Consider the following 26,672-nt stretch of genomic DNA (forward strand, 5'->3'; position numbering starts at 1 on the left):
CTTTCCTTTAGGTTAGATCAATACTCCCTTACATTGTGGAACTTTAGATGGGTGACATAGTGAAGATCGCAAAATTTGTGATTGTTTCGTGTCTGACTCTTTGTGACCCCCATGGACTGTAGCCCACCAGGCTCCTCTGTCCATGGAATTCTCCAGGCAAGAATACTGGAGTGGATTGCCATTCCCTTCTCCAGGGAATTTTCTGCACCCAGGGGTCAAATCCGGGCCTCCTGCTATATATATATATATATATTGCGAGAGAGAGAGAAAGAAAGTGGGATAGAGGAAGGACGGGAAGACAGGTATAAGTGTTAATATATATATTAGGCTATTTATCTGTGTTTAAAAGTTATCTTTAGAATGTCTAAACCTACATAAAACAGGAAAAATGCTTTAATAATGACCTGAGTCAGAGGGTAGAAGGTTGATCTGTTAGGGACTTACTACAAATATCATGTGTGTGCCCAATGATTAATTTGACTATCATGAATTTCATATTTCTTCTACCAGTTCTCAAAGTGATAAAGTTTCATTTTTGTTTACAACATGCAGTTAACTTCATTCACATTGACACTGACCTGCTTGGGTGATTAACATTTATAACTCTAAACACCTCTGTACTCACTAGTATCTTATTAAAGATTAACTTCTTAAAGATTAAAGCTAGTTAATGTATAGAGACATAATGCTGCCAAAGGGACATACACACTCATATACACTGACTAGTAAGACTAATGTAGATTTGTTGTTTGACAAAACTTTGAAAACTGGAGAGTTTCTGCTCTTCAACTGCTGCAAGCTTCTGTGCTCTTCCAGAGTCCTTAGAGTAGCAAACCTTCAAAAACCAAAAATGGGGTCAAAGCGAAGTGTACCATCAAGGCACCGTTCTCTCACCACCTATGAAGTCATGTTTGCCGTTCTCTTTGTCATATTGGTGGCGCTCTGTGCTGGATTAATTGCCGTGTCCTGGCTGTCAATCCAGGGATCAGTAAAAGGTAAGTTACATAAGGTTGGCTACAGAAAGTGCTCACAGGTGAATATATACACTTCAGTCTCCAGAATCCTGCCAGCATATTGTATCCATTGCTGTGATTGATTTCCTGCCAAGGTATTTATATTGCATTCAGATGCTTCACCTTAGCTCACATCATAGGAATTTTTTAAGTTGGTATATAATTTTAAATTTAATTCAGAATTTGAATATGAGACTAAGTATTTAAAATTAAAAAATGATTAGATTCTCAGTGTCAACATATAACAAAGTAGGTTCATAGCCTTTGGGTCTGTTCTGATAGAATTTAACTCATAAACATATTCAAACCTTGTTGACTATAATAGTGGCTAAATAGGCCAATTTAAAGAAAAATATTGCTTATTTCTAGAGAATTATATCTTCATTCTTATTAGTACATCAATTTTAATTATAACAATATAAGGGAACCTTGGTATAATTGTGGAGTTATAAATGTCTCAAGATGCCTGAGTAGCAATTTGTGATTAACAGAAAAAATAAATAACTAAATAAAAACCTCTTCTTTAGAGCTAAATGACCTGTGTGTGAAAGCTGACCTGTCATGTCCAACTCTTTGTGACCCCATGGACTGTAGCCCACCAGCCTCCTCTGCCCATGGAATTCTCCAGGGAAGGATACTGGAGTGGGTAGCCATTCCCTTCTCCTGGGAATCTTCCTAACCTAGTGATCAAATCCAGATCTCCTGCATTTCAGGCAGATTCTTTACCATCTGAGCCAGCCAGGAAGTCCAAATTACCTGTACCAACTGCTTTTAAAAGCTCTACAAATGTATTCTCTTGTTACAACAAACCTATGAGTTAGTTGCTATTGATACACCCATTTTACAAGTGAAAAACCAGAGGCAGAATTTAGGTAACTTGTTTCAATTTGCAGCATTGCCAGGTAGTACAAGCTAGATAATCTAACTGGATAATGTGCACTCTACCATTCATTCATTTATATGATTTTTTTAAAAATGTTAGCATAGCAAAAACCTTGAATATTGGATTTATTTTTTCTGAGAAAATTTTCACATTTTTATAAAATGATGAGTTATATGGTATATTAATTCCTTCAAAACCATTTAATGGTAGTGATTTTGGTTTTACTGAGAAAATTCTCAACCTTTGAGTTAGTTCTTTTCCTTTAAGCAAATAAGTTTAAATTAGAAACAATAAACATGATTTATAGTTTTATAAAAGAATTCCAATATAATCCCTGGTTTATATTACTACTATAGCTATATACAAAGAGAAGGAAGGCTTGTGGATATAAAATTAAATAAATTTTAGAAGTTCACTGAGCCTTTTAGAAAAGTGACCACTTTGGTCTTAAATGCCCTGTGAATACCTTCAAGGACATGTAATCATTTGGAAGTCCATTGGAATGTTTCATACTCAATAAAAATACAAAAGTTAGTTTTTTACCAGGAAAATAAAAGAATAAATACTTTTAAAAGTTTGTGTGGTTTAATCATGAACAACTGAATATAAGAAGAGATTTGAAATAAAGCTATAACACTACACCAGGGCTTCTCTGGTGGCTCAGAGGTTAAAGCTTCTGCCTGCAAGGCAGGAGACCGGGGTTCAATCCCTGGGTTGGGAAGATCCCCTGGAGAAGGAAATGGCAACCCACTCCAGTATTCTTGCCTGGAGAATCCCATGGACAGAGGAGCCTGGTAGGTTACAGTCCACGGGGTCGCAAAGAGTCAGACACGACTGAGCGACTTCGCTTCACTATAACACTACACCACAGGATATAAGACACACTTTCAATACATACTTCAATATTTGTTGTTGTTCTTCAGTTGCTAAGCCTGTTGGATTCTTTGAGACCTCATGGACTGCAGCATGCCAGGCTTCCCTGTCCTCCACTGTCTCCAGAACTTGCTCAAATTCATGTCCATTGAGTCGGTGATGTTATCTAAAACCCATCCTCTGCTGCCCTCTTCTCATTTTGCCTTCAATCTTTAGTTTACTTTGTACTTACTTTTATGTATTTCATACTATACACTTTAATATACTTAACACTTTTACTGGAAATTGTTTTAGATTTCAAAAAGTTGTAAAAATTGTAGAATTATTTTATACATTCATACAAGTTCCCCTCAAGTCAGTATCTAGTATATATATATACAACTATTACAACCAAGAAATTAATAAAATTGTTACAATAATATTAGCTAGACTAAACACTCTATTCAAATTTCACCAGTTTTTTCACTAATGGCTTTTCTTGTTCAGGATTCAGTACAGATTCCTACATTGTATTTAGTTTCCATGTTTCCTCAGTCTCTGGAAATTCATGACAGTTCCTCAGTCTTTCCTTGTGTTTTAAATACACAAATCTAAATTTTGAGTACTGTTTAAAATATTAATTCTAAAAGTTTCTTCTGAACTAAGAGATTTGTGTCAATATATACAATATGGGAGACCTGGGTTTGATCCCTGGGTTGGGAAGACCCCCTGGAAAAGGGAATGGCATTCTTGCCTGGAGAATCCCCGTGGACAGAGGAGCCTTCCAGGCTACAGTTGACATGGGGTCACAAAGAGTCAGACATGACTGAGCAACTAAGCACAGCACAGCATGACAGATCTTGAGGTTTGAAGTCAGTCAGTCCTTTGTCCAAATTACATATCTGTCACTCTTTAACACTGAAAAATTTTCTTAGTGAGTCTAAGCCCCAATTTCCCCAGCTGGAAAAAAAAGAAATAGCATCTTTTCATATCAGGTCAATGCATCATTATTAGCACATTTATTAATGATCTCATCATTGTATGAGCTTCATCTGAAGCAATTCATTTTGAACAGACATTCAAGGAAAATAATCACATAATAGTATTGTATTGGACTTAATGGCATATTTTATTTCCCACGTCCCTACCCAAATTGTTAGCTTTTTTAAACATATTTTTCATATTGAGATAATTATATTTTCTGCAGCATTCTCAAAAACTTCTCCAATAATGACAGTCCCCATCTAATGGCAAAAGGTTACACATGTCAAATTTATAATTATTAGAATGAAAGAAGTAGTTTCAAAGCTATGCTTCAAAGTAATGCACATACTGAAATCCTCACAGCAATCCACATGTAGAAAACCAGCAGTGTCCCTTGATTCTAGGTGTTCAAGAAGTATCTGAAAGCAACTACAAAACTTTTAATGGTGCCTTTCTCACCATGTTTCCCTGAATCAGTTCCCATAATTGGTGGAAGTTGATCATTCCTGTATCTTCTGACAGGAATCTCAATAACAAACCAACAAAAACAAAACAAAACTTGGAAGTCTGCAGAGTTGGTTAGATTTCAAAGAAAAGAAAAAAAATTATAATGGGACAGAGATGAAGTTTTAATTTTCAATCTTTTAAAACAACTAGATAGCTAAGAAAAAAAATAAAGGATAAAAGCAGCTGATGATGAAACAGGAAGACTAAAAAGAAAAAGCAAGAACTCCAGAGTCAGCACATTAAGTAAGAACTTTACTTCTGTGTCTTAACCAGAATGTGCATATTTTCTTACTCATCATTCACATTTTCAGTTTTGTTTCTAATAAATTCATCTAGATGCAGCATTTGGAAAAAGTCATGAAGCCAGAGGGACATTGAAAATAATATCCGGAGCTACTTATAATCCTCATTTGCAAGACAAACTCTCAGTGGACTTCAAAGTTCTTGCTTTTGACATTCAGCAAATGGTAGGAGACTTTTTCTCTTTCTCTCTTTAACTATGTTAAAATTTCATAACATAATTTCACTAACTACTTGCTAGAGATACATAGATCTTGAAAGTGAAAGTGAAAGTCACTCAGTCATGTCTGACTCTTTGTGACCCCATGGACTGTAGCCTGCCAGACTCCTCTGTCCATGGAATTCTCCAGGCTAGGATACTGGAGAGGGTAGCTGTTCCCTTCTCCAGGAATCTTCCCAACCCAGAGATCGAACCCAGGTCTCCCAAGTTGCAAGCAGATTCTTTACCATCTGAGCCACCAGGGAAGCCCACATAGATCTTATTCTCTTTGAAAAAAATCAGCCAATAAATATAATTGCTCAGGATACTTAAATATATGAAATGTATCATCACAGAGAAGGAAAGTACCCCAAAATAGTCCTATATAAAAGTTATTTTGTTTAAATTTGTTTACTAGTTTACTTAATAAATAACATATTAAATTTAATATGTCTTTTTAACTTTCAGATAGATGATATCTTTCAATCAAGTAATCTGAAAAATGAATATAAAAACTCAAGAGTTTTACAATTTGAGTGAGTATAGCTCAAAATTTTTATATAAATAGAAAGCACAGAATCACAACATAGTAATCTCTTGTTAATATTTGTAAATAGAGCATCACAATTTTTGGAGAAAATGGAATATTTTAAATTTTCAACATTTTCTGGGAGGGTTGAGAAAAGTGGCACAGTATAGACTTTTATATTGGTAGAAAATAACAATGCTAGATAATTGATCTCATATTAACATATTTCCGTCACTTGAGTACAAAATCTTTCAGAGACACATGAAGAAGAGTGAGGTTGCTTTTATGCAGATGTCTAGGAGTCTGACAGTTAACCTATATCCAATGGAAGCCACAGGGGGTTTCAGGTCATTGGAGAATACAAAGAGCCTCACTGTATTTTATTAATTAATTAATTAATTTATTTATTTCCAAGCTTGCCCAGTGGCTCAGTAAAGAATCTGCCTGCCATTGCAGGAGCCTCAGGAGATGCGAGTTTGATCCCTAAGTGGGAAAGAATCCATGGAGGAAGAAATGACAACCCACTCCAGTATTCTTTCTGGGATAATCCCACGCATAAGGGAGCCTGACAGGCTACAGTCCAAAAGGCCTCAAAAAGTCAGACATGACTGAGCACTCACGCAATCTATCTCAGATCAGAAACAATTAAACCAGAGAGTCTACCACCAAAGATACTTGTTACATGGTCTTCACAACAGTCCTGACATTTGTATAACAGTCCTTTGGTTCACAGGGACCAAACAGAGATAGGTCAAGTCAAAGAAAAAGAGATTATACTTAGAAGAACAATGACAGAAGGTCAAATTAGTTAATGGGGAGAAGGAAATGTTAGTCCTTGCTGTTTCTTTTTGGAACAAAATGAACAAAAGCACAAAGCTTTATTTTACCAAATACAAAAAAAAAAAAAAAAAAAGGCGATTTTTCACCTACTTATCTATTTATCTTTATCATTCTTTATCCCAGATAGCACATTCATGATATCTTAGTCTCAGTAGCCAGTCAACTCCACCCCATGTCCTGTCTTCATTCCTGTCCACAATAGAGAGGCTTTGACTCCTGTTTTCCAGGGTTTATGATCTCTGATAACCTCTTTCATAACCTAACTTCAGGGCTAGAAGGAGACATATGGCCTCTCAGGAAAGATTTATTAGTGTTTTTTGTTTGTGTATTTTACTCAAAATATTGTTTTAAAATATTTATTCAGTATTTATTCTGTGTAGGTAAAGCCATGAATGCAAGATTTTATTTCACTTTAAGTTAATTATCTATTTTAGAGTAAGTGGAACTGATTTCTCTTTTCCAGTTTTAGAGAGGACTAAATGTGGAGATCTGCATTAAAGCTTCAATTAATATTTAGTTCTTAAAGGTTTAGCACAGATTTCCCTGGAGAAGAGACTGACTACCCACTCCAGTGTTCTTGCCTGGAGAATTCCATGGATAAAGGAGCCTAGCAGGCTAAGTCCATGGGGTCACAAAAAGTCAGACACGACTGAGCAACTATCTCTTTTAAGGAGCGGAATCCCATGTTCTTCCTCACCTTCATAAGGCTCTGCACAGTGAAATCCACGCTAAGCACAGTATGTAGTGCAGAGTTTATTAGGATAGTTTCCCTAATGGAACTGTTTGTCTTCTCTTGCTTACAACTTGCTGGATAACTTTGTTTTTACTCAACTGAGAAAATTTGCTGAATACAGACTTTTATATAAGGTCTGGTAGTTTATCAAAACCCTAGCATTTTCTTTGGTATTTATTAAGTAACCTTACATTTCTCTAGATAGTAAAATCACTATATTTGAAACTGTAAATTATTTGAGCTGAGGAATTATTTCTTTCCCTTCCTTTAAACTACCTAGGAGACCAATATAGTGCCTATACCTTGATACATATTTTATAACAATTTTCAAATAATATACTTCCTCAGTATAGAGAAACTTTCACCTAGTTGTAGCTGAACTACTTTTAAATCAGAAGTGAGTTTTTAAAAGATGCAACGCAAAGGAATTTCATGAAAATGTCTGTAAGATAAATTATAGGTAGGTGCTCTGGGAGACTGAGAAGAAAAGGATGAGAAAAGAAATTTAGAAGCAGGGAAGAAAGTACCAAGCAAACATTTAGGTTTACTTTAACTAATGTGATATAAAATGACATATTCCAGTTACAGAAAAAAGTGAAAGTGTTAGTTGCTCAGTCATGTCCGACTCTTTGCTACCCCATGGAGTGTAGCCCACCAGGCTCTGTCCATGTGATTCTCCAGGCAAGAATACTGCAGTGAGTTGCCATTCACTTCACCAGGGGATCTTCCCAACCCAGGGATCGAACCCGGGTCTCCAATACAGGCAGATTCTTTACCACCTGAGCCATCAGAAAAGCCTATAGAAATAAGTGACAGACTCTTAATTGCTTTTATAAAGTATTTGTACTTTAAACTGATTGATAAAATTAAGAAACAGAAATAACTGACTTCTCAACTAACAGTAGCCATATCAACTCTGAAAAATACATCTAAAAATCCTTAAAAATGCCTATTTCATTTTTTGTTACTGATTTTAATGAAATACACACTTTATGCACATGTATATGGTCAAATTACAGCACTCAGAATACTACACTTAGTCATTAACCTCTCTCTTCTTCCTTTTAAAAATATTATTTAATGTCAACTCTTTCCTCCTCCATTAAGTTTTGTGTACATATGTGTGTATGTGTGTGTGTGTGCTGAGCTACTCTGCAGGACAAGCAAATGGTCTACCCATGTCTGGAAACCCTTTTATTACCCTGCTTTGTGAAAATGCTTTGACCCAAAGAGCATTTAAGAGTTGATTCTTTTAATAAAGTGCTGTTTACCCTTTGTAGCAATAGGAAGCTTATTTTGCCCTTTGAGCACAGATAAGTCATCAAGTTAGGAAAGGAAAGACTTTTTTGTTTACTCAGCAACCCTAGAGGTTATCAATATCATTAAGGAAAATAAGAGATAAGAAACGTTTGATTTATTGCACACAGGCTTTCTGTATAATGATAGGATTTATCTTTTTTTATAAAAAAAAAAAAAAAGGATGAACTCAGATATTCCACTGAAAAAGGGCTTTGAAATGAAAATGGTCATTGTTTCCTTTTTTTGTTTTCTAAAGGAAGAATTCGCATTTTCTTAGTAAATAAATTCAATCTCACAGCTGTGATAGAGATGATTACTAAACCACATAACAGCTTTAACTTTATTATTAGGTAAAGCATACATGTTTATTATGGTTTCCCTGATTTCTACTGTATATCTTTCATATCTCAATATTTATACTGAATAAGAAACAAATTTTAAAGAATGCAACTGTGTGTATAGAATATGTAACTCCTGTCCTTGCAAATGAATTATTAAATGCAATATATAATTTACAACCAAAAAATCCCCACATCTTTCATACAAAGATGTTTTATGCCTGAAAATAAACTAATCCGGTTACTTTCAACTCAGTGAAAGGAAATTCCAGATTTGTATGCTCTCTGCCAAAATTACCTTACCTCTTCTATTTCCTAATTCAAATAAAATAAAAGAAAGTAGTAAGTGAAATTAAATCTGTGAAAGTTACATAAAGAGAAAAAATCTGTTTTAATCAGGATTAAAACTATATGCTGGGCAACCAAGGATGAGTTGGCAATGATGAATTGAAGACAGAGGAACTAATGGACATTGTTGACTCTCACTTTATTTTAACCACATTTAACTCTATTCATTTAAGAAGTCTGGGATAAAGACTGGTAAGAAGACAAGGAAAAAGAGAAGAAGAAGAGGAGGAAAAGATGGAGAAAGTGAGAAGGAAAAGAAAAAGATGAAGAGCTATTAGAGGAGCAGGAGAGGAGAGAGGGAGAGAAAAGGAGGAGGGAAGATTCTATTTCCCCAAAATGTGGAGGCAATAAACTATTCACTCGCCATCCCAACTCCAACCAACCATTTCCCCCATCTCTTTGGATATAAAGTTCTGCTAACAATGCAAGATAATAAAAACCTGGACCTGCATCTAGGCAAATGTATTATATTGTCTTCCGTATCAATAAATAGTTCATAATGGTGTTGATAGCAGTGCAGGGGGGTGGGGAATCAGAACTATATCAAAACACATCTGGGACACAGAGTTTCTGGGTTTTATTCCTGTATCTGGTACTACTGCTGCTGCTGCTGCTCCTGCTGCTGCTAAGTCGCTTCCGTCATGTCCGATTCTGTGCGACCTCATAGACGGCAGCCCACCAGGTTCCGCCGTCCCTGGAATTCTCCACGCAAGAACACTGGAGTGGGTTGCCATTTCCTTCTCCAATGCATGAAAGTGAAAAGTGAAAGGGAAGTCGCTCAGTCTTGCCCGACTCTTAGCAACCCCATGGACTGCAGCCTACCAGGCTCCTCTGTCCATGGGATTTTCCAGGCAAGAGTACTGGAGTGGGGTGCCATTGTCTTCTCCACCATCTAGTACTAGTAAGCTATATAACTCTAGGCACAATTACATATATGATTCTAAGTTTCAGTCTCCTTATTGCTAAAATTAGTGTTGGCCAACATCAGGTGAAAAATACTAGAGTCATTTTCCTTTACTCAAGCTTCTGTTTAAATAAATATAGCATGAAACCTGAGAGTTATATGCCTGTTAGGATTTTTAAAATAGCAATTAACAGAACACATGACTGAAAGTATCCTAAACAAAAGAGATTATCATCCGACATCACAAGAAATCTGTAGGTTTCAGAAGAGGTTAATTCAGTGTTACAATGATTGTGACATGATCAAAAATGTACGTGTTTTCAATCTTTTATTATGCTATCTGCAGCTTGACAATCATAACTTGCCTCATGGTTCCACAATAGATGCAACAGTTCCAGCAATCACATGTAGACATAATAATAATCAACAACAGAGTAGTAGTCCACTATGAGCCTTTATTACATTAAATATGGAAACATTTCCTAGAAGTCTGCAATCAGTTTTACCTCATATTCCATTGGCCAGGTCCTAGTCACATGCTCATGAATAAAACTATCATTGACATGAGCAATGGTTGCAGAAGTTATGTGAAGATGGAGCATTATTCTCAAATAAAGAGAGACTGACTAGCATGGAAAAATTCACAAGTGTGGAGGAGTATGTAAAAACAGTGTCTGTAATAAAATCTACTTTTATCATGGATAGCAAGTGATTACATGTATGGGTGAATTTGAGACATTGTTACTTAGTAAATAGTTATTAAGGAGCCTTGTGTTTAAAAGATTTGGATAATTTGATTTAACCAAATGATTGGAAAGTTAAACATTCTAACATTTTAAAATTCTATACTTAATAGAGGTGAAATGTGCAATTATTGATCAGCCCGTTCACATCAATCATGAAAACCTAGCTACATAGAAAGGAATTATTTCTAAACTGTGAACTTGAATAAAAGCACAGAAACTAAAAAGGAATATCCTACCGAGAGGGAATGGTGATCTACTGTGATCTTTCAGGGACATTTTGAGTAGGCTCTACCAAGACATTTATACATACAGATACATAAAGAACCCTTCAGGAGTTGATGAAGCCCTTCAAGAAACTAATTAATTTACAGATATGAATTTAAATGCCTAAATTTCAGAAATAGCAAACATATTATGCAAAATTCGGTTCTCTTTAGTTTGCCTTTTTTTCCTTAATATTCCATTATTTTTAATGGATATTTATTTATTTTTGGTTGCATTTTGGTTTTACTTATTTATTTATTATTTTTGTTATTTGATTACCATTTATCTTCTTGTTATATTAATATATTATTTTAATTATCTTTATTTACTATTTTTATTTATTTTATTAATTTATTATTTTGGTTGCATTTTGGTTTTATTTATTTTTGGTTGTGGCATGCAGGCTTCTCATTTTGTTGGCTTCTTGTGGCGCTCACTCTGTGCTTGCCGGCTTCCGTAGTTGACGTGCTCGGGTCTTAGTTGCCCTGCAACAGGTAGAATCTTCCCAGACCAGAAATCGAACCTGAGCCACGTCTCTCGTTAGCAGGCATTTTCTTATTCATTGTACCACCAGAGAAGTCCGTTAAGTCTGCCTCGTAAGGATCCAAGTAAACCCTGAGTAGCCTTAGCTTACTGAAGCGTACAGAATGAAGACCAGAGCTAGCGTTCATTTTCCAAACAGTCGTATCCTAAAAGCGCATTGCTCCTGCTCATTCACTTCAGTCATGCCCAACTCTTTTGCGACCCTATGAACTCTTTTCCACCAGGCTCCTCTGTCCATGAGATTGTCCAGACAAGAATACTGGAGTGGGCTGCCATGCCCGCCTCCATGGTATCTTCCTGATCCAACGATCGAACCCGAGGCTCCTGCGTTGCAAGTGGATTCTTCACCACTGAGCCACCAGGGAAGCCCTTAAAAGCATAGTAGCAAAGTAGAAACATAGACCAAAGAGCAAAAATCCCTGTAGTATTTCCACTTGGCCAAATATTAATTTTTTGATTCTTTAAACTGTAAACAAATTACCGGTGAGAGGAAAACTTTAAAATGCAGGTTTCAGAGAAGGAGAAAAGAAATGATGACTTGGGTCATATAACTGAACTCTAACATCATGGTCAGAGATGAACAGACAACATAATCCAACTCTTGACAATGAGACAGTATAGCCCACAACTTCCCAGTAACCCATGTATGCTTGTCTTCTTTCTGCTTTTTTAAGTCAGGATATATTTCAATATTTTATATTAAGAATGAAGAAGAAAAAGTAGATATAATGTATTAACAGTTGTTATAAGCTTGCCATCAGGCCTTTGTTAACTACATAGAAAAAAAAATTTTTTTCTGAAATCAGTGTAACTACTTTAGACTTCTTCCTACTTAGAAGTCATCAGTGAAAATAAAAAATCCAATTACAAATCCTCATTTTTTCAAACAGTGCAATAGGAATAAATGTCATGATATCATGTGATTTTGTTTAATTTGACTCAAGTGATTGTGGTTTGGCCTAGGGATTAGTGTGCTACTGTGGAACTGAGAAAAATTGGGTTCTAATTCTGGATATATCTTGTGCTCTTGTAGAAACGGTCCCTTGTTTAAGTTCTCTTTCTTCCACCTGTGAAATAAAGATAACACTTGACATGACCTTCCTTGTACAAGTGTGATAGGATTAACAAGGTGATGACTGTAGAGAGCCAAACGCAAATCATTTGAAGAGGGCTGAGTTTTTTCTCTTATGTCACTTTTTGCTTTGCAGAAATGGCAGCATTATAGTCATATTTGACCTTCTCTTTGATCAGTGGGTGTCAGATAAAAATGTAAAAGAAGAACTGATCCAAGGCATTGAAGCAAATAAATCCAGCCAACTGGTCACTTTCCACATTGACTTGAACAGCATTGATATCACAGGTATCTGTGAACCTTATTTGATACTTTGAATCAATAAGCCATGAAATTAAAATTCTATGTACCAAAGGAGCAATGGGATCACCCTGGACTTTTAGGAACCTGTCTTATTGCATGAGTAACACATTTACATAAGGATAGTGAAATATGGAGAAAACAGAAAAAAAAAATGCCAATGAGAAAATCTTTGTAAAATATCAAATACCAAAGAAGTTCTGAAAATATTGGCATGCATAAATGTTTGTGAGTCTAATCACACTTTTGGCCTTGGCCAAGCACAACACTGGTTTTCTAGGAACCCTCCATCTGAAAGTGACACATTACTTTTTTTTTTTTAAACTTTACATAATTGTATTAGTTTTGCCCAATATCAAAATGAATCCATCACAGGTATACATGTGTTCCCCATCCTGAACCCTCCTCCCTCCTCCCTCCCCATACCATCCCTCTGGGTCGTCCCAGTGCACTAGCCCCAAGCATCCAGTATCGTGCATCGAACCTGGACTGGCATCTCGTTTCATACATGATATTTTACATGTTTCAATGCCATTCTCCCAAATCTTCCCACCCTCTCCCTCTCCCACAGAGTCCATAAGACTGTTCTATACATCAGTGTCTCTTTTGCTGTCTCGTACACAGGGTTACTTTCTGATAGTCATATTGTTGTTTAGTCACCAAGTTGTGTCTGACTCTTGCAACACTCTGGTAGGCCCACCTGGTTCCTCTGTCTATGGAATTTTCCAGGCAAGAGTATTAGAGTAGGTTGCCATTTCCTTCTCTAGGGTATCTTCCCAGCCCAGGGTTTGAATCTGAGTCTCTTGAACCTCCTACATTGGCAGGCGGATTCTTTACCACTTCACCACCTGGGACGCCCCTAGAATACTGAATCTACCTCTAAATAGCTGTGTTATTTAAGGCAGTTTACCAAAATTTTCTGTATGTTCGTTATCTCATCTGGAAAATGGGAATAGTAAAGATACTGTGTAGTAGCATTGTTTTCAGGGGTAAATGTGTTGATAAAAAAACACTTGTTCTAGCTAATAATAGTTAGTAATATTTTTCAGCCCATTTGAATTAGACAAAAAACCAAAATAGTCTCTGCTGCAGCAGGTGTGCCAGAGGGGACCAAACCATCAGTAGAGGAAGCACTAAAGAACTTGAGTTGCCTTCTCACTGAACAGGCACAGCAGGATAAAGCAGGAAACTGGATAAAAGTAAACTGTGCTTGATGAGCCCTTGCTGTAAAGAAAAGCAGCTAGAGGTCTGCAATATTGTATCTACTATCACAAAATCAAAGAAACAAAGCACTCATGTCTTTATATATTTGCTTAAGAGCAAATCGATACTGACTTATGCTGAAGTAAAACTATTTGAACTGGCAATAGGTTACTTAGAGTGTGCATTTATTCCTGTTGAAGTGGATATTTATATATTGATGAGCTTTCTAACATCTAAAAATTTCTGAATTCGAAAACATATTTAGCTGAAGGTTTACAGAGAAGAGATTGTGGATACAGATGAGCCTGGTATTTCATTTTAATATTTATTTGCATCATGTCAATTTTCAAATTTGTTACATTTTAAAATTGGTTAATAATCTCACAAACATCTTAGATTTTTATACAGTAAACTGTCAAGCCAAACACAATGAAAAATTAAGATATTGTCTTCTTTAAGAAAAAAATCTTATAAAATTGATTTTATCTTTTTCATTAATAATCTACCACATATTTATGAAACTGTTACAGGTCTTTTACAAAGAAGACAATGCAGTAATGAGGAAATAATGCAATAAACCATCTAGTTAGTAGAAGAAGACCTACCTCTTAGCCCACTTACTATAAATATTGTTTTGAATAAAATCAAATTCATTAGATCAGGGCTTCTCAGAAGATATACTTTGGTTTCCTCTATTTTTAACATAGCTGTCATTGTGTCTTTAAAAATATTAAACATGTTAAATGGTGAAGAAAATAGCTATTTTTATCTTTTAAGTGAAAATCACTTTATTCTTAAACAGTTCTTAGTTCTCAATAGATGTTATCATGTGCCAGATTATTTTGGCATCCATTTGTTTCACGCAAAACCATTGATTCTAGGTCCCACAAGATCGGGGGTATTAGATTCTCTCTCTTAAATATAAATTATTCTATATAACTATGATGAATAAGTAGATATCCTTCTTAAATGGATAAGATAAATGAAATATTCTGTTATATATAAATTTTATAGAGAGACTATATAAAGATTCTGAAAATTCATTGAATGTATCATAATCAAATGGTAATTAAATAAATAGGAACGTTCAGGGTAAGAAAGGATGAAATGGAAACTCTAGATCAGATGCCCTTTGAATAACTATTTGAACTGCACTCGATGTTTTGTAATACTCTAAGCACTATATTCAAACCAACTTTATTCCAGCCTCTTTGGAGAATTTCTCTACGATAAGTCCTGCAACAACGTCAGGTCAGTACTTAACGACATTTTAAAATATATAACTCGGTGACCATAAAACTTTATGACATTAAGCAAGGATTCTATTTTTTTCTGGTGGCTCTTTCTAAATGAGGTATTTAGTCTTCATTTAAAAATGTAAAAAGTATACATTTGGCCTGGAATAATGTAGTTCATAGTATCCAGGATTCATAATGCTTAGATATATATGCAAGGATATGCATTTCAAATTGCAATCATCCCTTCATATTTCAAACTCTATATACATATGTATGCATATATGATGCGTGTGTGATCTCAAAATATGACTCTGATTATGCAGCCTTGGAAATGAAGCCCTGACATTGCTAAGGTCACTATGAATGAGGGAAAGGAATCCTAAAGATAATGAAATGATAACTTTCAAAATGTATTGTACTGTTTGGAAAGGACAATCTAAAGTTTAATATTAACTTTGCTCTATTCCAGCATTTTCTTCACTCTCTCTTTCTAACTACAATTGGTCACTATGGCTCATAAAATTGAGGACTTCACTTTGTCTTATCAAGATGATACTGATTATCAAAAGAGAGCTTTGAGAAATTATCATTTTAAAATTAACCTGAGTTATCTTAAAATGTAAAATCATTTTGTTGTAAACATCTTATTCAAATTGAAGTCAAAAGATCTGAACACTAATCCTGTCTCTGCCAACTATCAGAATCACTGAGCATTTCACCTTCTGAAAATCTGTTTCCCATAAATTGTGAATAATAAAAGTTTTCTAAAAATGTTAGAAGTCATCCCAAACATCAAATTCATAAACAAGTGCTTTTTAAACTGTAAATTGTTATAAAACTATAACTGTATTACTTTTTATATCACTTGTAATCATGAACACTTCTATAATATTTAAAAAATCTATTTGAAGTATCTACTACTAGGTACTATATTTTACAAACATTATCTCATTTAATTCTCAGAATGATTTTGTAGAGAGTTAATACTTTTTCTACTTAAAAATATATAAGTAATAAAGAAAGTGCCCAGAGTCACACAGTTTAAATTTATCAAAGTCAGGAATTAAAAGTAATTCTCTGGACTCCAAGGCCAGTAGTTTAAGCATATCTCAAGCTCCTATTTCAAATAGCATCAGATTAATCTAGGACATTTATGTCTACAGCCATTATGAAATAAGTGAATTCTTATATTAATTATTGAAAAAATCTTTTTTCCTTAAAAAAGTGAACACATCTAAAAACCTCTGCTATACTACTATAAAAATCAATAAAAAACATAAAAGATTTGTTTTTTAGATCCAGATACAAATCATATATTAAGTTAATGAACATTAATAATTCATAGTAATTTAAAAAACTCTCACATAAAATATTAAACAGGAGGAATTCCTAATAATCGGTTTAAAAATGTAATTTTTATTTATTTTATTTATTTTTACAGAAAAGCTAACAACCAGCATTCCTCTGGCAACCCCAGGTCAGTTTTAATAATATAATTTCTCTTGTTTTTTAAAAAGTTTTTGTTATGTTTCATTTTGGACTTCTGAGAATTATCTGATAAACAGCAGTTAACAGTACCCTTATTATAGATAAGAAAAGTAAAGCATGAAAGTTTATAGTTAGTCTAATTTTTACCAAAAGGCAACAACATATTTGAGGTTAATTAATGCCTGTATTATCTAATCTCACTCTAGTCCTCCATCTATTAGAATCATGGTTATTATCTTCTGCTAAGCATGCCAAGAGTAGGATCAAAATGTTTTCCAGAAAGGATCAAAATGTTTTCCAGAAAGGATACAGGTTTCATCAGGTGTGAGGGACTTTTTTCTCTAATTATTCTCTCTGAATACAAGTGACACATACTTGCTCTCTCCTTTTAACATGGTATGGTTGCCAAATCAGTACCAACGTTCCCTTGGATTCAGTCATTCAACAATTTTTCATTAAGTGGGTATTTTATACCAACACATGGCATGTATTTGTTTTTAAATTTTTATTGGAGTACGGCTGATTTAAATGTTGTGTTAGTTTCTACTGTACAACAAAGTGAATCACTTATACATATACATATATACCCCTTTTTTTTTAGATTTCCTTCCAATTTAGGTCACCAAAGAACAATGAGTAGGTGACTAGAGCACTGAGTAAAACAGTAGTTCCCTGTGTTATTCGGTAGGTTCTCATTTGTTATCTTTTTTATACATAATAGTGTATCTATTTCAATCCCAATCTCCCAATTCATCCTACCCACATTCTGCTCTCAGTTTGTTAAGTTTGCTAACAAACTTAAGCCTGTTCTCTACATCTGTGTCTCTATTTCTGCTTTGCCAATATGTCTATCTGTACCATTTTTCTAGATTTCACAAGTAAGCAATCTTGTATGGTATTTGTTTTTCTCTTCCTGATTTACTTCATTCTGTATGACAGTCTCTAGGTCTGTCCAAGTTTCTGCAAATGGCCCTATTTCATTCCTTTTTATGGTTGAGCAATATTCCATCGTATATAGGTACCACATCCTCTTTATCCAGTCCTCTGTTGATGGACATTTAGGTTGCTTCCAAGTCCTGGCTATTGTAAACAGTGCTGCAATGAGTACTGGGTGCATGCATCTTTTTGAATTATAATTTTCTTTGGTCATACCCAGGAGTGGGATTGCTGGGTCATGTGGTAGCTCCGTTTTCAGTTTTTTGCAGAACCTCTATTCTGTTCTCTAGAGTGGCTATACCAGTTTACAATCCCACCAAGAGAGTTCCCTTTTCTCCATACCCTCTCCAACATTTGTTTGTAGAATTTTTGATGACAGACATTCTGACCAGTATAAGGAGATGCTTCGTTATAGTTTTGCTTTTCATTTCTCTAGAAATTAGTGATGTTGAGCATTTTTCCATGTGCTTTTTAGCCATCTGTATGTCTTCTTTGGAAAAATGTCTATTTAGGTCTTCCACCCAATTTTTGATTGGGTTGTTCTTTTGATATTGAGCTACATGAGCTCTTTGCATATTGTGGAGATTAATCCCTTGTCAGTTCCTTTGTATGCAAATATTTTCTCCTATTCTGAGTGTTGTCTTTTCTTTTTGTTTATGGTTTCCTTTGCTGTGAAAAGCCTTTTAAGTTTAATTAGGTCCCATTATTTATTTTTATTTTCCTTACTCTTCAGTTCAATCGCTCAGTCATGTCTGACTCTTTGCGACCCCATGAACCACAGCACGCCAGGCCTCCCTGTCCATCACCAACTCCCAGAGTCCACCCAAACCCATGTCCATCAAGTCGGTGATGCCATCCAACCATCTCATCCTCTGTCGTCCCCTTCTCCTGTGCTTGGTCTTTCCCTGCATCAGGGTCTTTTCAAATGAGTCAGCCTTCGCATCAGGTGGCCAAAGTATTGGAGTTTCAGCTTCAACATCAGTCCTTCCAATGAACACCCAGGACTGATCTCCTTTAGGATGGACTGGTTGGATCTCTTTGCAGTCCAAGGGACTCAAGAGTCTCCTCCAACATGACAGTTCAAAAGCATCAATTCTTCTGCGCTCAGCTTTCTTTATAGTCCAACTCTCACATCCATACATGACCACTGGAAAAACCATAGCCTTGATTAGATGGACCTTTGTTGGCAAAGTAACTCTTTTTTTTTTTTTAATTTTTTTAACTTTTTTTTAATTTATTTAACTTACAATATTGTATTGATTTTGCCATATATCAAAATGAATCTGCCACAGGTATACATGTGTTTCCCATCCTGAACCCTCCTCCCTCCTCCCTCCCCATACCATCCCTCTGGGTCGTCCCAGTGCACCAGACCCAAGCATCCAGTAGCATGCATCGAACCTGGATTGGCGACTCGTTTCATATATGATATTATACATATTTCAATGCCATTCTCCCAAATCATCCCACCCTCTCCCTCTAGCACAGAGTCCAAAAGACTGTTCTATACATCAGTGTCTCTTTTGCTGTCTCGTATACAGTTATTGTTACCATCTTTCTAAATTCCATATATATGCATTAGTATACTGTCTTGGTGTTTTTGTTTCTGGCTTACTTCACTCTGTATAATAGGCTCCAGTTTCATCCACCTCATTAGAACTTATTCAAATGTATTCTTTTTAATGGCTGAGTAATACTCCATTGTGTGTATGTACCACAGCTCTCTTATCCATTCATCTGCTGATGGACATCTAGGTTGCTTTCATGTCCTGGCTATTATAGACAGTGCTGCAATGAACATTGAGGTACACGTGTCTCTTTCAATTCTGGTTTCCTCAGTGTGTATGCCCAGCAGTGGGATTGCTGGGTCATAAGGCAGTTCTATTTCCAGTTTTTTAAGGAATCTCCACACTGTTCTCCATAGTGGCTGTACTAGTTTGCATTCCCACCAACAGTATAAGAGGGTTCCCTTTTCTCCACACCCTCTCCAGCATTTATTATTTGTAGACTTTTGGATCGCAGCCATTCTGACTGGCGTGAAATGGTACCTCATAGTGGTTTTGATTTGCATTTCCCTGATAATGAGTGATGTTGAGCATCTTTTCATGTGTTTGTTAGCCATCTGTATGTCTTCTCTGGAGAAATGTCTATTTAGTTTTTTGGCCCATTTTTTGATTGGTCCATTTATTTTTCTGGAATTGAGCTGTAGGAGTTGGTTGTATATTTTTGAGATTAGTTATTTGTCAGTTGCTTCATTTGCTATTATTTTCTCCCATTCTGAAGGCTGTCTTTTCACCTTGCTTATAGTTTCCTTTGATGTGCAGAAGCTTTTAAGTTTAATTAGGTCCCATTTGTTTATTTTTGCTTTTATTTCCAGTATTCTGGGAGGTGTCATAGAGGATCCTGCTGTGATTTATGTCGGAGAGTGTTTTGCCTATGTTCTCCTCTAGGAGTTTTATAGTTTCTGGTCTTACGTTTAGATCTTTAATCCATTTTGAGTTTATTTTTGTGTATGGTGTTAGAAAGTGTTCTAGTTTCATTCTTTTACAAGTGGTTGGCCAGTTTTCCCAGCACCACTTGTTAAAGAGATTGTCTTTAATCCATTGTATATTCTTGCCTCCTTTGTCAAAGATAAGGTGTCCATAGGTGCGTAGATCATCTCTGGGCTTTCTATTTTGTTCCATTGATCAAGATTTCTGTCTTTGTGCCAGTACCATACTGTCTTGATGACTGTGGCTTTGTAGTAGAGCCTGAAGTCAGGCAGGTTGATTCCTCCAGTTCCATTCTTCTTTCTCAAGATAGCTTTGGCTATTCGAGGTTTTTTTGTATTTCCATACAAATTGTGAAATTATTTGTTCTAGCTCTGTGAAGAATACCGTTGGTAGCTTGATAGGGATTGCATTGAATCTATAAATTGCTTTGGGTAGTATACTCATTTTCATTATATTGATTCTTCCAATCCATGAACATGGTATATTTTTCCAAATACTTAGGAATATATCTACCTAAAGAAACTAAAGACCTATATATAGAAAACTATAAAACACTGGTGAAAGAAATCAAAGAGGCAAAGTAACTCTTAAGAGGTGGGTCAAAAAATTTCTTGTTTGGATTTATGTCAAAGAGTATTCTGCCTATGTTTTCCTCTAAGAGTTTTATAATGTCTGGCCTTACATTTATCTTTGCTCCACTTTGAGTTTATTTTTAAGTTTTGTGTATGGTTGGCATGTGTCTTTAATGTCATAATTTTTCCAGATTCTTAATAATTGTCTACTTTGCCTTTGTCTATCTGCTGCTTAACCAAAGTGTCTTCTCTACTAACTTAATCTTCATGTTAAACAGTCTGAATGTGTACATAGTCTCTTTAGGTAAACTCCATGCAGGCAATATTGTATAACTCTTCAGCTCCTGAAATAATGCTGCTATTTTCATGTTATTAGAATTTATATCAAAGATTATGTAATACAAGAAGAGAACATTTGTGAAACTATAAGTGGTCTCTGGGTAAGACTTAGCAATTCCTAGATATAACAGTAGGTATGAAGTTTGAAAAGCAGAGTGATATATGAATGATGTATCAAAATACTTTATGAAACAAATCATCCCACCTCTAAACCCATGGAGGGCTCTTATGGTAGGACAAGCCTGCCTGGGGTTGTATTTTGGTGTTGTTCAGAGAGCAGCACAACACAGTGAAAAATGGAACTGCTCTTCAGCCCACTGTCCCTTATGCAATGCAGAAAACTATTTATAACATCTAAAATCACCTTTCAACACACTCTCAAAAAGTGATCTTAGGATGAATAATGACCAATTAATTTAATCTAAAATTTAAATAACTTTAATATATTTTAAGAAATATTTTTATAACTTTAAAAGTCAGCAACAAATACCAAAGTTAGTGCTGTGTTTTCTATTTACCTATTTATTGATTCACTGGGTGATTCATACAACCCACAGTTATTGAGGACCTCTTAGGTGTACAAAACACCCTAAGGGAAATATGTGGAAAGACATAGAAGGAAAAAAAGTGCTAGAGCAAAATATCTGTGGACTTAAAACAAATTTTCTTTCTTACTCTCTTGAAGACAAGCCCACCAAAAATATGAAAAGTGACTGAACAATATGCCCAGTTTCTTGCAGGACTTTTAGTCCTATCCAGAATGCCCATAAGACATCTGCCCACACCAAAATGGTCCTTGATGATTTGGTCCTGTCCAAAATTATTTGAAGGACTTCCCTGGTGGTGCAGAGGTTAAGAATCTGCCTGCCAATGCAGGGAGCATGGGTTCAATCCCTGGTCCAGGAAGATTCCCCGTGTTGCAAGGCAACTACATGTACACCACAACTACTGAGCCCACGTGCCCTAGAGCCCACTTGCTCTGCAACAAGAGAAGCCACCACACTGCAAGTATAGAGATGCTCAGGCTCACCGCAACCAGAGAAGGCCCACATGCAGCAAAAAAAAACCCAGCTCAGCCAAAATAAATTAAAAAAAAAAAAACAACAACAACAAAACCCAAATCATTTGAATGGAACAGATATGCTCTTGGACACTTTTTGTTGTTGTTATTTAGTCACTCGGTTGTGTCTGACTCTTTTGTGACCCCTTTTAGTGTAATCCGCCAAGGATCCTCTGTCCATGGATACTTCAGATAGGAGCAAATTTTAAGGACCTTTTGGAATGGATCAAGTGTTTAAGAACCAAATGTCTTATGGACCAAAATATCCCACACACCAAATGTATTATGACATTTGATGTGCTATGTACACATACACATAGTTGCTCTGTTGTGTCTGACTATTTATGACCTGTGGACTATAGCCCAGCAGGCTCCTCTCTCCATGGGATTTTCCAGGCAAGAATACTGAAGGGGTACCCATTCCCTTCTCCAGAGATCCTCCTGACCCAGGGATCAAACTCAGGGCTTATGCATTGCAGGTGGATTCTTTGTCTTCTGAACCACCAGAGAAGCTGGGTAGGATCAAACATAGGCTAACAGCCCAGCTTCTGGCAAAAGGATATGGTGAAAGGGGAACACAGAGCATGAGGGTAATGATTGACCAGCACTTTTCTTTCCTAGAGAGTAGGACAGAAATCTTTCCAACCTGTAAACTGTAAGAATGGAATCAGTATATATTTATTTCTATCTTTCACATTTTATATGAACATTTGATAATCATAATGAAGACCAAAAACTAACATACAATTTTCAAAGATTGAAAATGTGTAGGTGAATCCATCTTAACTATTTCCACCAATTACCGTCATATAATGTTTGGTAAGCCACCTAGTTCTTGAACTTTGTATTTATTATCTGAAAGACAAAGATTTAAATATATGTTTTAAAGAGCAGTCATGAAGAAAGGAAATAATACAGATACCAATTCATGATTGGCATAAAGGAGGGACACAACCAAAAAAAAAAAAATAGCAAGTTGTATACTTTTTCAAAAAGATCTTTTAAAAACTAGACTAAGGTTAAAACAAGATTGTTGTGTTCAGTAGTGCCCGTTTTAATCTGATCATTTCTTTGGCCACAAAAACTCCATTTCCAAAGCTTTCCTATTATTGGAGACCATATTGAATTACCTTACTCAATCTTGAAGAATTCTCATAATGTAAGTAGGTGGTAAAATATCACATTCCCTCTTTTACTGGATCCATGAGTCCCCAGTCACCATTCATTCCTATTCATTCCTCTCATACAGCAAGACACTATAGATTTATAGAGGGGAACGTGGCAATTAAACTTGAAAACCACAGTTTCCAAGCAGTAATTTATTATGAATATGACTTTCAGGGATGTTAAGTTTATTCTCATTTTTATATGCCTGGAAGACAGAGTTTGAGAAAAATCAACAAATGCATGCACCATATACCTGGCGTTACTACTATTATAAATTCTGCCAAAGAGAATTTTTATTTGATAGTGGGTACAAAGTCCATGAGGATTATGTTCTATTGTTCAACTGCCTTTGTTGCCAATTACCGTAAAGTTTTACTAACCCATTCGGAACAGTAAAGGGAGAGATGGGAACTAAGGTTGCATTACACCGATTGATTTCTAGCTGTTACAGTGTGCCCAAGAGGGGCTCTTTTGCGCAATTGTTCATATGCTTGAAGGGTTTCTAGAATACAGCTTGTTCTAGTCTTTTGTTGCTTACTGGTCAGGCAATGATTGCAGAAAAACAAGATTAACTATCATGGGCTTTCTCAGTCTCAACAAAATGCAATTTTCTATAGTTCCACCATGTGGAGGGGTTTGAGGATGGAAGGAAAAGAACTGGCTAATTTAGTAAAGAATGTGAAATTGGCTCAAGAGAATTTAAGGCAGAATTATACTCTTCAATTGAATTGATTGTCCCAGGACTCAGACACAGGCACCGCAACCAACACCAAATGTCTTTTGACTTCAAGTATTTGTTTTCTCTGCATCTGAGAAAACAACATACATATCCTGCTAAGCACTCTCCTCTAATTTAAGACACTCCTACACAAATAATAACAGAACCATTAAAGTATTTTCCCACTTTAATTTCATTTGAACAGCCACAGTCTTGCTAAAATGATTAAATTTGTTCTTTTAAAGTAGAGGAGAATTTCTGTAAAGTGATATCTCCCAAACACAGTACAGTGAAATGAACTTGGTCTCTTAAAGCAGGCATTCATGCATTCAGATTCTGACTTCATTACTAAGTAAGCTATTAAATCTTGGGTTTAATTTGTCTCATATTTGGTCACCAAGGGTTGTTACACCCATTTTTAGGAAAAATAAAAGTCTAATATTTCCCAAATATGATTTTCAAATTACTGTCTTGTATGCAACACTTCTTATAACTGGTTTGGAAGAAAACAAATAATGGGTTTCAGTCTTTTTCTTCTCCACAATGCTTAGTCCAGAGTCTGCACAAAACAGACAAGAGAGATTCCTCACCTCAAGTCACTGGACAGTGTTATGACCATGGATTACTCTGAAGTAATCACATTTTAGGGTATACTGAATCCTTCCTGATACAAATATAAATAGACGATAAAGCCTTCAATTTGCAGAATTACGAATAATACTAATTTATGGTGGGTTTCCATATTATGCCAAAAATTAATATCCTCAAGATTAAAATGCCATATAATATAAAAATATGCAAATCTTTTTTCCATTCAAGAAAACAGCAAGTAATATTTAGACAATTTGAACAGATTTTAATAAACAGAATCAATTATTTTTACACATTTCCTTAAATAGAAATCCTTAACTGTTTTGTTAAATAGTCCTTATAAGAATCACAGTAGAGATTCCCGAGAAAAGGAGACGTACTAAAGTAAAAACTAACGGATGAAATGGCAAACTAAATAGTCCAGCCAAAGAACTCTAGTTTTAAGAATGGAAGGTTACTTTAAAAACTGGCATCTGGCTAATTTCTGTAGCAGTTAATGTTTTAATCAATGGTTTTGTTGGAAATGGACATCATACCTGTGTATGTAAGGAGATGAGAGGGAGACTGAACACTAGGTAAAAATAAAATCTGATAAAATCCTAAAACATACTTCCTTTATATAAGAAGACGATATTCATATTTTATTTTTTTTAATTTATTTACTTTACTTTACAATATTGTATTGGTTTTGCCATACATTGACATGAATCCGCCATGGGTGTACATGTGTTCCCCATCCTGAACCCCCTCCCACTGCCCTCCCCATCCCATCCCTCTGGGTCATCCCAGTGCACCAGCCCCGAGCGTCCTGTATCATGCATCGAACCTGGACTGGTGATTTGTTTCACATATGATAATATACGTTTCAATGCCATTCTCCCGTACCATCCTGCCCTCTTCCTCTCCCACAAAGTCCAAAAGACTGTTCAATACATCTTTGTCTCTTTTGCTGTCTTGCATACAGGGTTATTGTTACCATCTTTCTAAATTCCACATATATGCGTTAGTATACTGTATTGGTGTTTTTCTTTCTGGCTTACTTCACTCTGTATAATAGGCTCCAGTTTCATGCACCTCATTAGAACTGATTCAAATGTATTTTTAATGGCTGAGTAATATACCATTGTGTAAATGTACCACAGCTTTCTTATCCATTCTTATCCATTCATCTGCTGATGGATTGCTTCCATGTCCTGGCTATTATAAACAGTGCTGCAATGAACATTGGGGTACACGTGTCTCTTTCAATTCTGGCTTTAAATTAGAGGAATTTCTCTTTATTCATGGACCAAGACAGATGAAGAATGTTTGTACAACAGAATATGGAGATATGGAGAGTACAATCTAAACAAGAGTATAATATTTCCACCTTCAAATCTAAATATTTCAAACTAGAGTCATTTACTAATCCCACCAGCTATTTCTCTGATAATGCCTATTGTGACTGATGAACACTGGCATTTCATGGCCACACCAAAGTGCATCTATCATTCTGAGCACCCTTTTCTTCACCTCCCTCTGGCCAGGAGCATATCTGACCACTAAAGCCCATCAATCCTACTTGTAAAATAGCAACTGGAATATATCCCCATCTCCCCTGCTAGTGCAAGAGTTCCAACTCTCATCAACTTTCACCTTGAATGTTGAAATGGTTTCTCAGTTGGTAGCAGAATTGTCTTTATGAAACATGGACTGGTCATATCGCATATATATGTTAAAATTTTCAATACTGTTATTTACAAAAAATATTTTAATATGTTAAAATGATTTTTAAAATGTCCCCCAGAATTTGACTAAACTCCCTTCCTGCCATAGTTTCAGTAAGCACGCCAACATCTAGATAAGTTAGATGCCCCTGCTTTCCCTGTAGTAATATGCTCTTGTCATATCATCATATGTACATTTCACATACCTCTTTTCATTGTGCATTTCTAAACATCTTTCAAATTTTAATTTATATGAAGATGTTTTCAATCCCAGACTCAGAAGGAAGATAATCCATGGCATAGCCCAGTTTTTATGTTCCCACATCACTTTTTTCTACCTCATTTACAAAATTTGCTAGCCAATGAATCAGTTGACCACTAAACTCCAAACTCTATAAAAATAGTCTCTGCCTTACTCATCCTATTATTTCTATCCCTTAAAAAGACATGACACAAGTAAATAGGAAATAAATACTTGTAAAGTGAATGAATAATCATTAATGAGATC

The 26,672-nt window shown here is 35.5% G+C and overlaps 1 protein-coding gene across 5 annotated transcripts in view; it reads left to right on the top strand.

Moving 5' to 3' along the window:
- Positions 1-736: 736 nt before the first annotated feature.
- Positions 737-26,672, top strand: part of TMPRSS15 (transmembrane serine protease 15) — a 143,387-nt gene continuing 117,451 nt past the window's right edge. For 3 of the 5 annotated variants that reach the window (XM_027545313.1, XM_027545442.1, XM_027545460.1), the window contains exons 1-6: positions 737-995; positions 4,576-4,706; positions 5,207-5,274; positions 12,491-12,642; positions 15,064-15,108; positions 16,537-16,572. In XM_027545313.1, coding sequence (XP_027401114.1) covers positions 851-995; positions 4,576-4,706; positions 5,207-5,274; positions 12,491-12,642; positions 15,064-15,108; positions 16,537-16,572 — 577 coding nt within the window. In that variant the 5' untranslated portion in view covers positions 737-850. The remainder of the gene's footprint in view (positions 996-4,575; positions 4,707-5,206; positions 5,275-12,490; positions 12,643-15,063; positions 15,109-16,536; positions 16,573-26,672) is intronic. The other 2 variants (XM_027545383.1, XM_027545421.1) reach the window with 2 other exon arrangements.

Source organism: Bos indicus x Bos taurus, chromosome 1 (assembly GCF_003369695.1).
Source record: "Bos indicus x Bos taurus breed Angus x Brahman F1 hybrid chromosome 1, Bos_hybrid_MaternalHap_v2.0, whole genome shotgun sequence".
Taxonomy (NCBI): domain Eukaryota; kingdom Metazoa; phylum Chordata; class Mammalia; order Artiodactyla; family Bovidae; genus Bos; species Bos indicus x Bos taurus.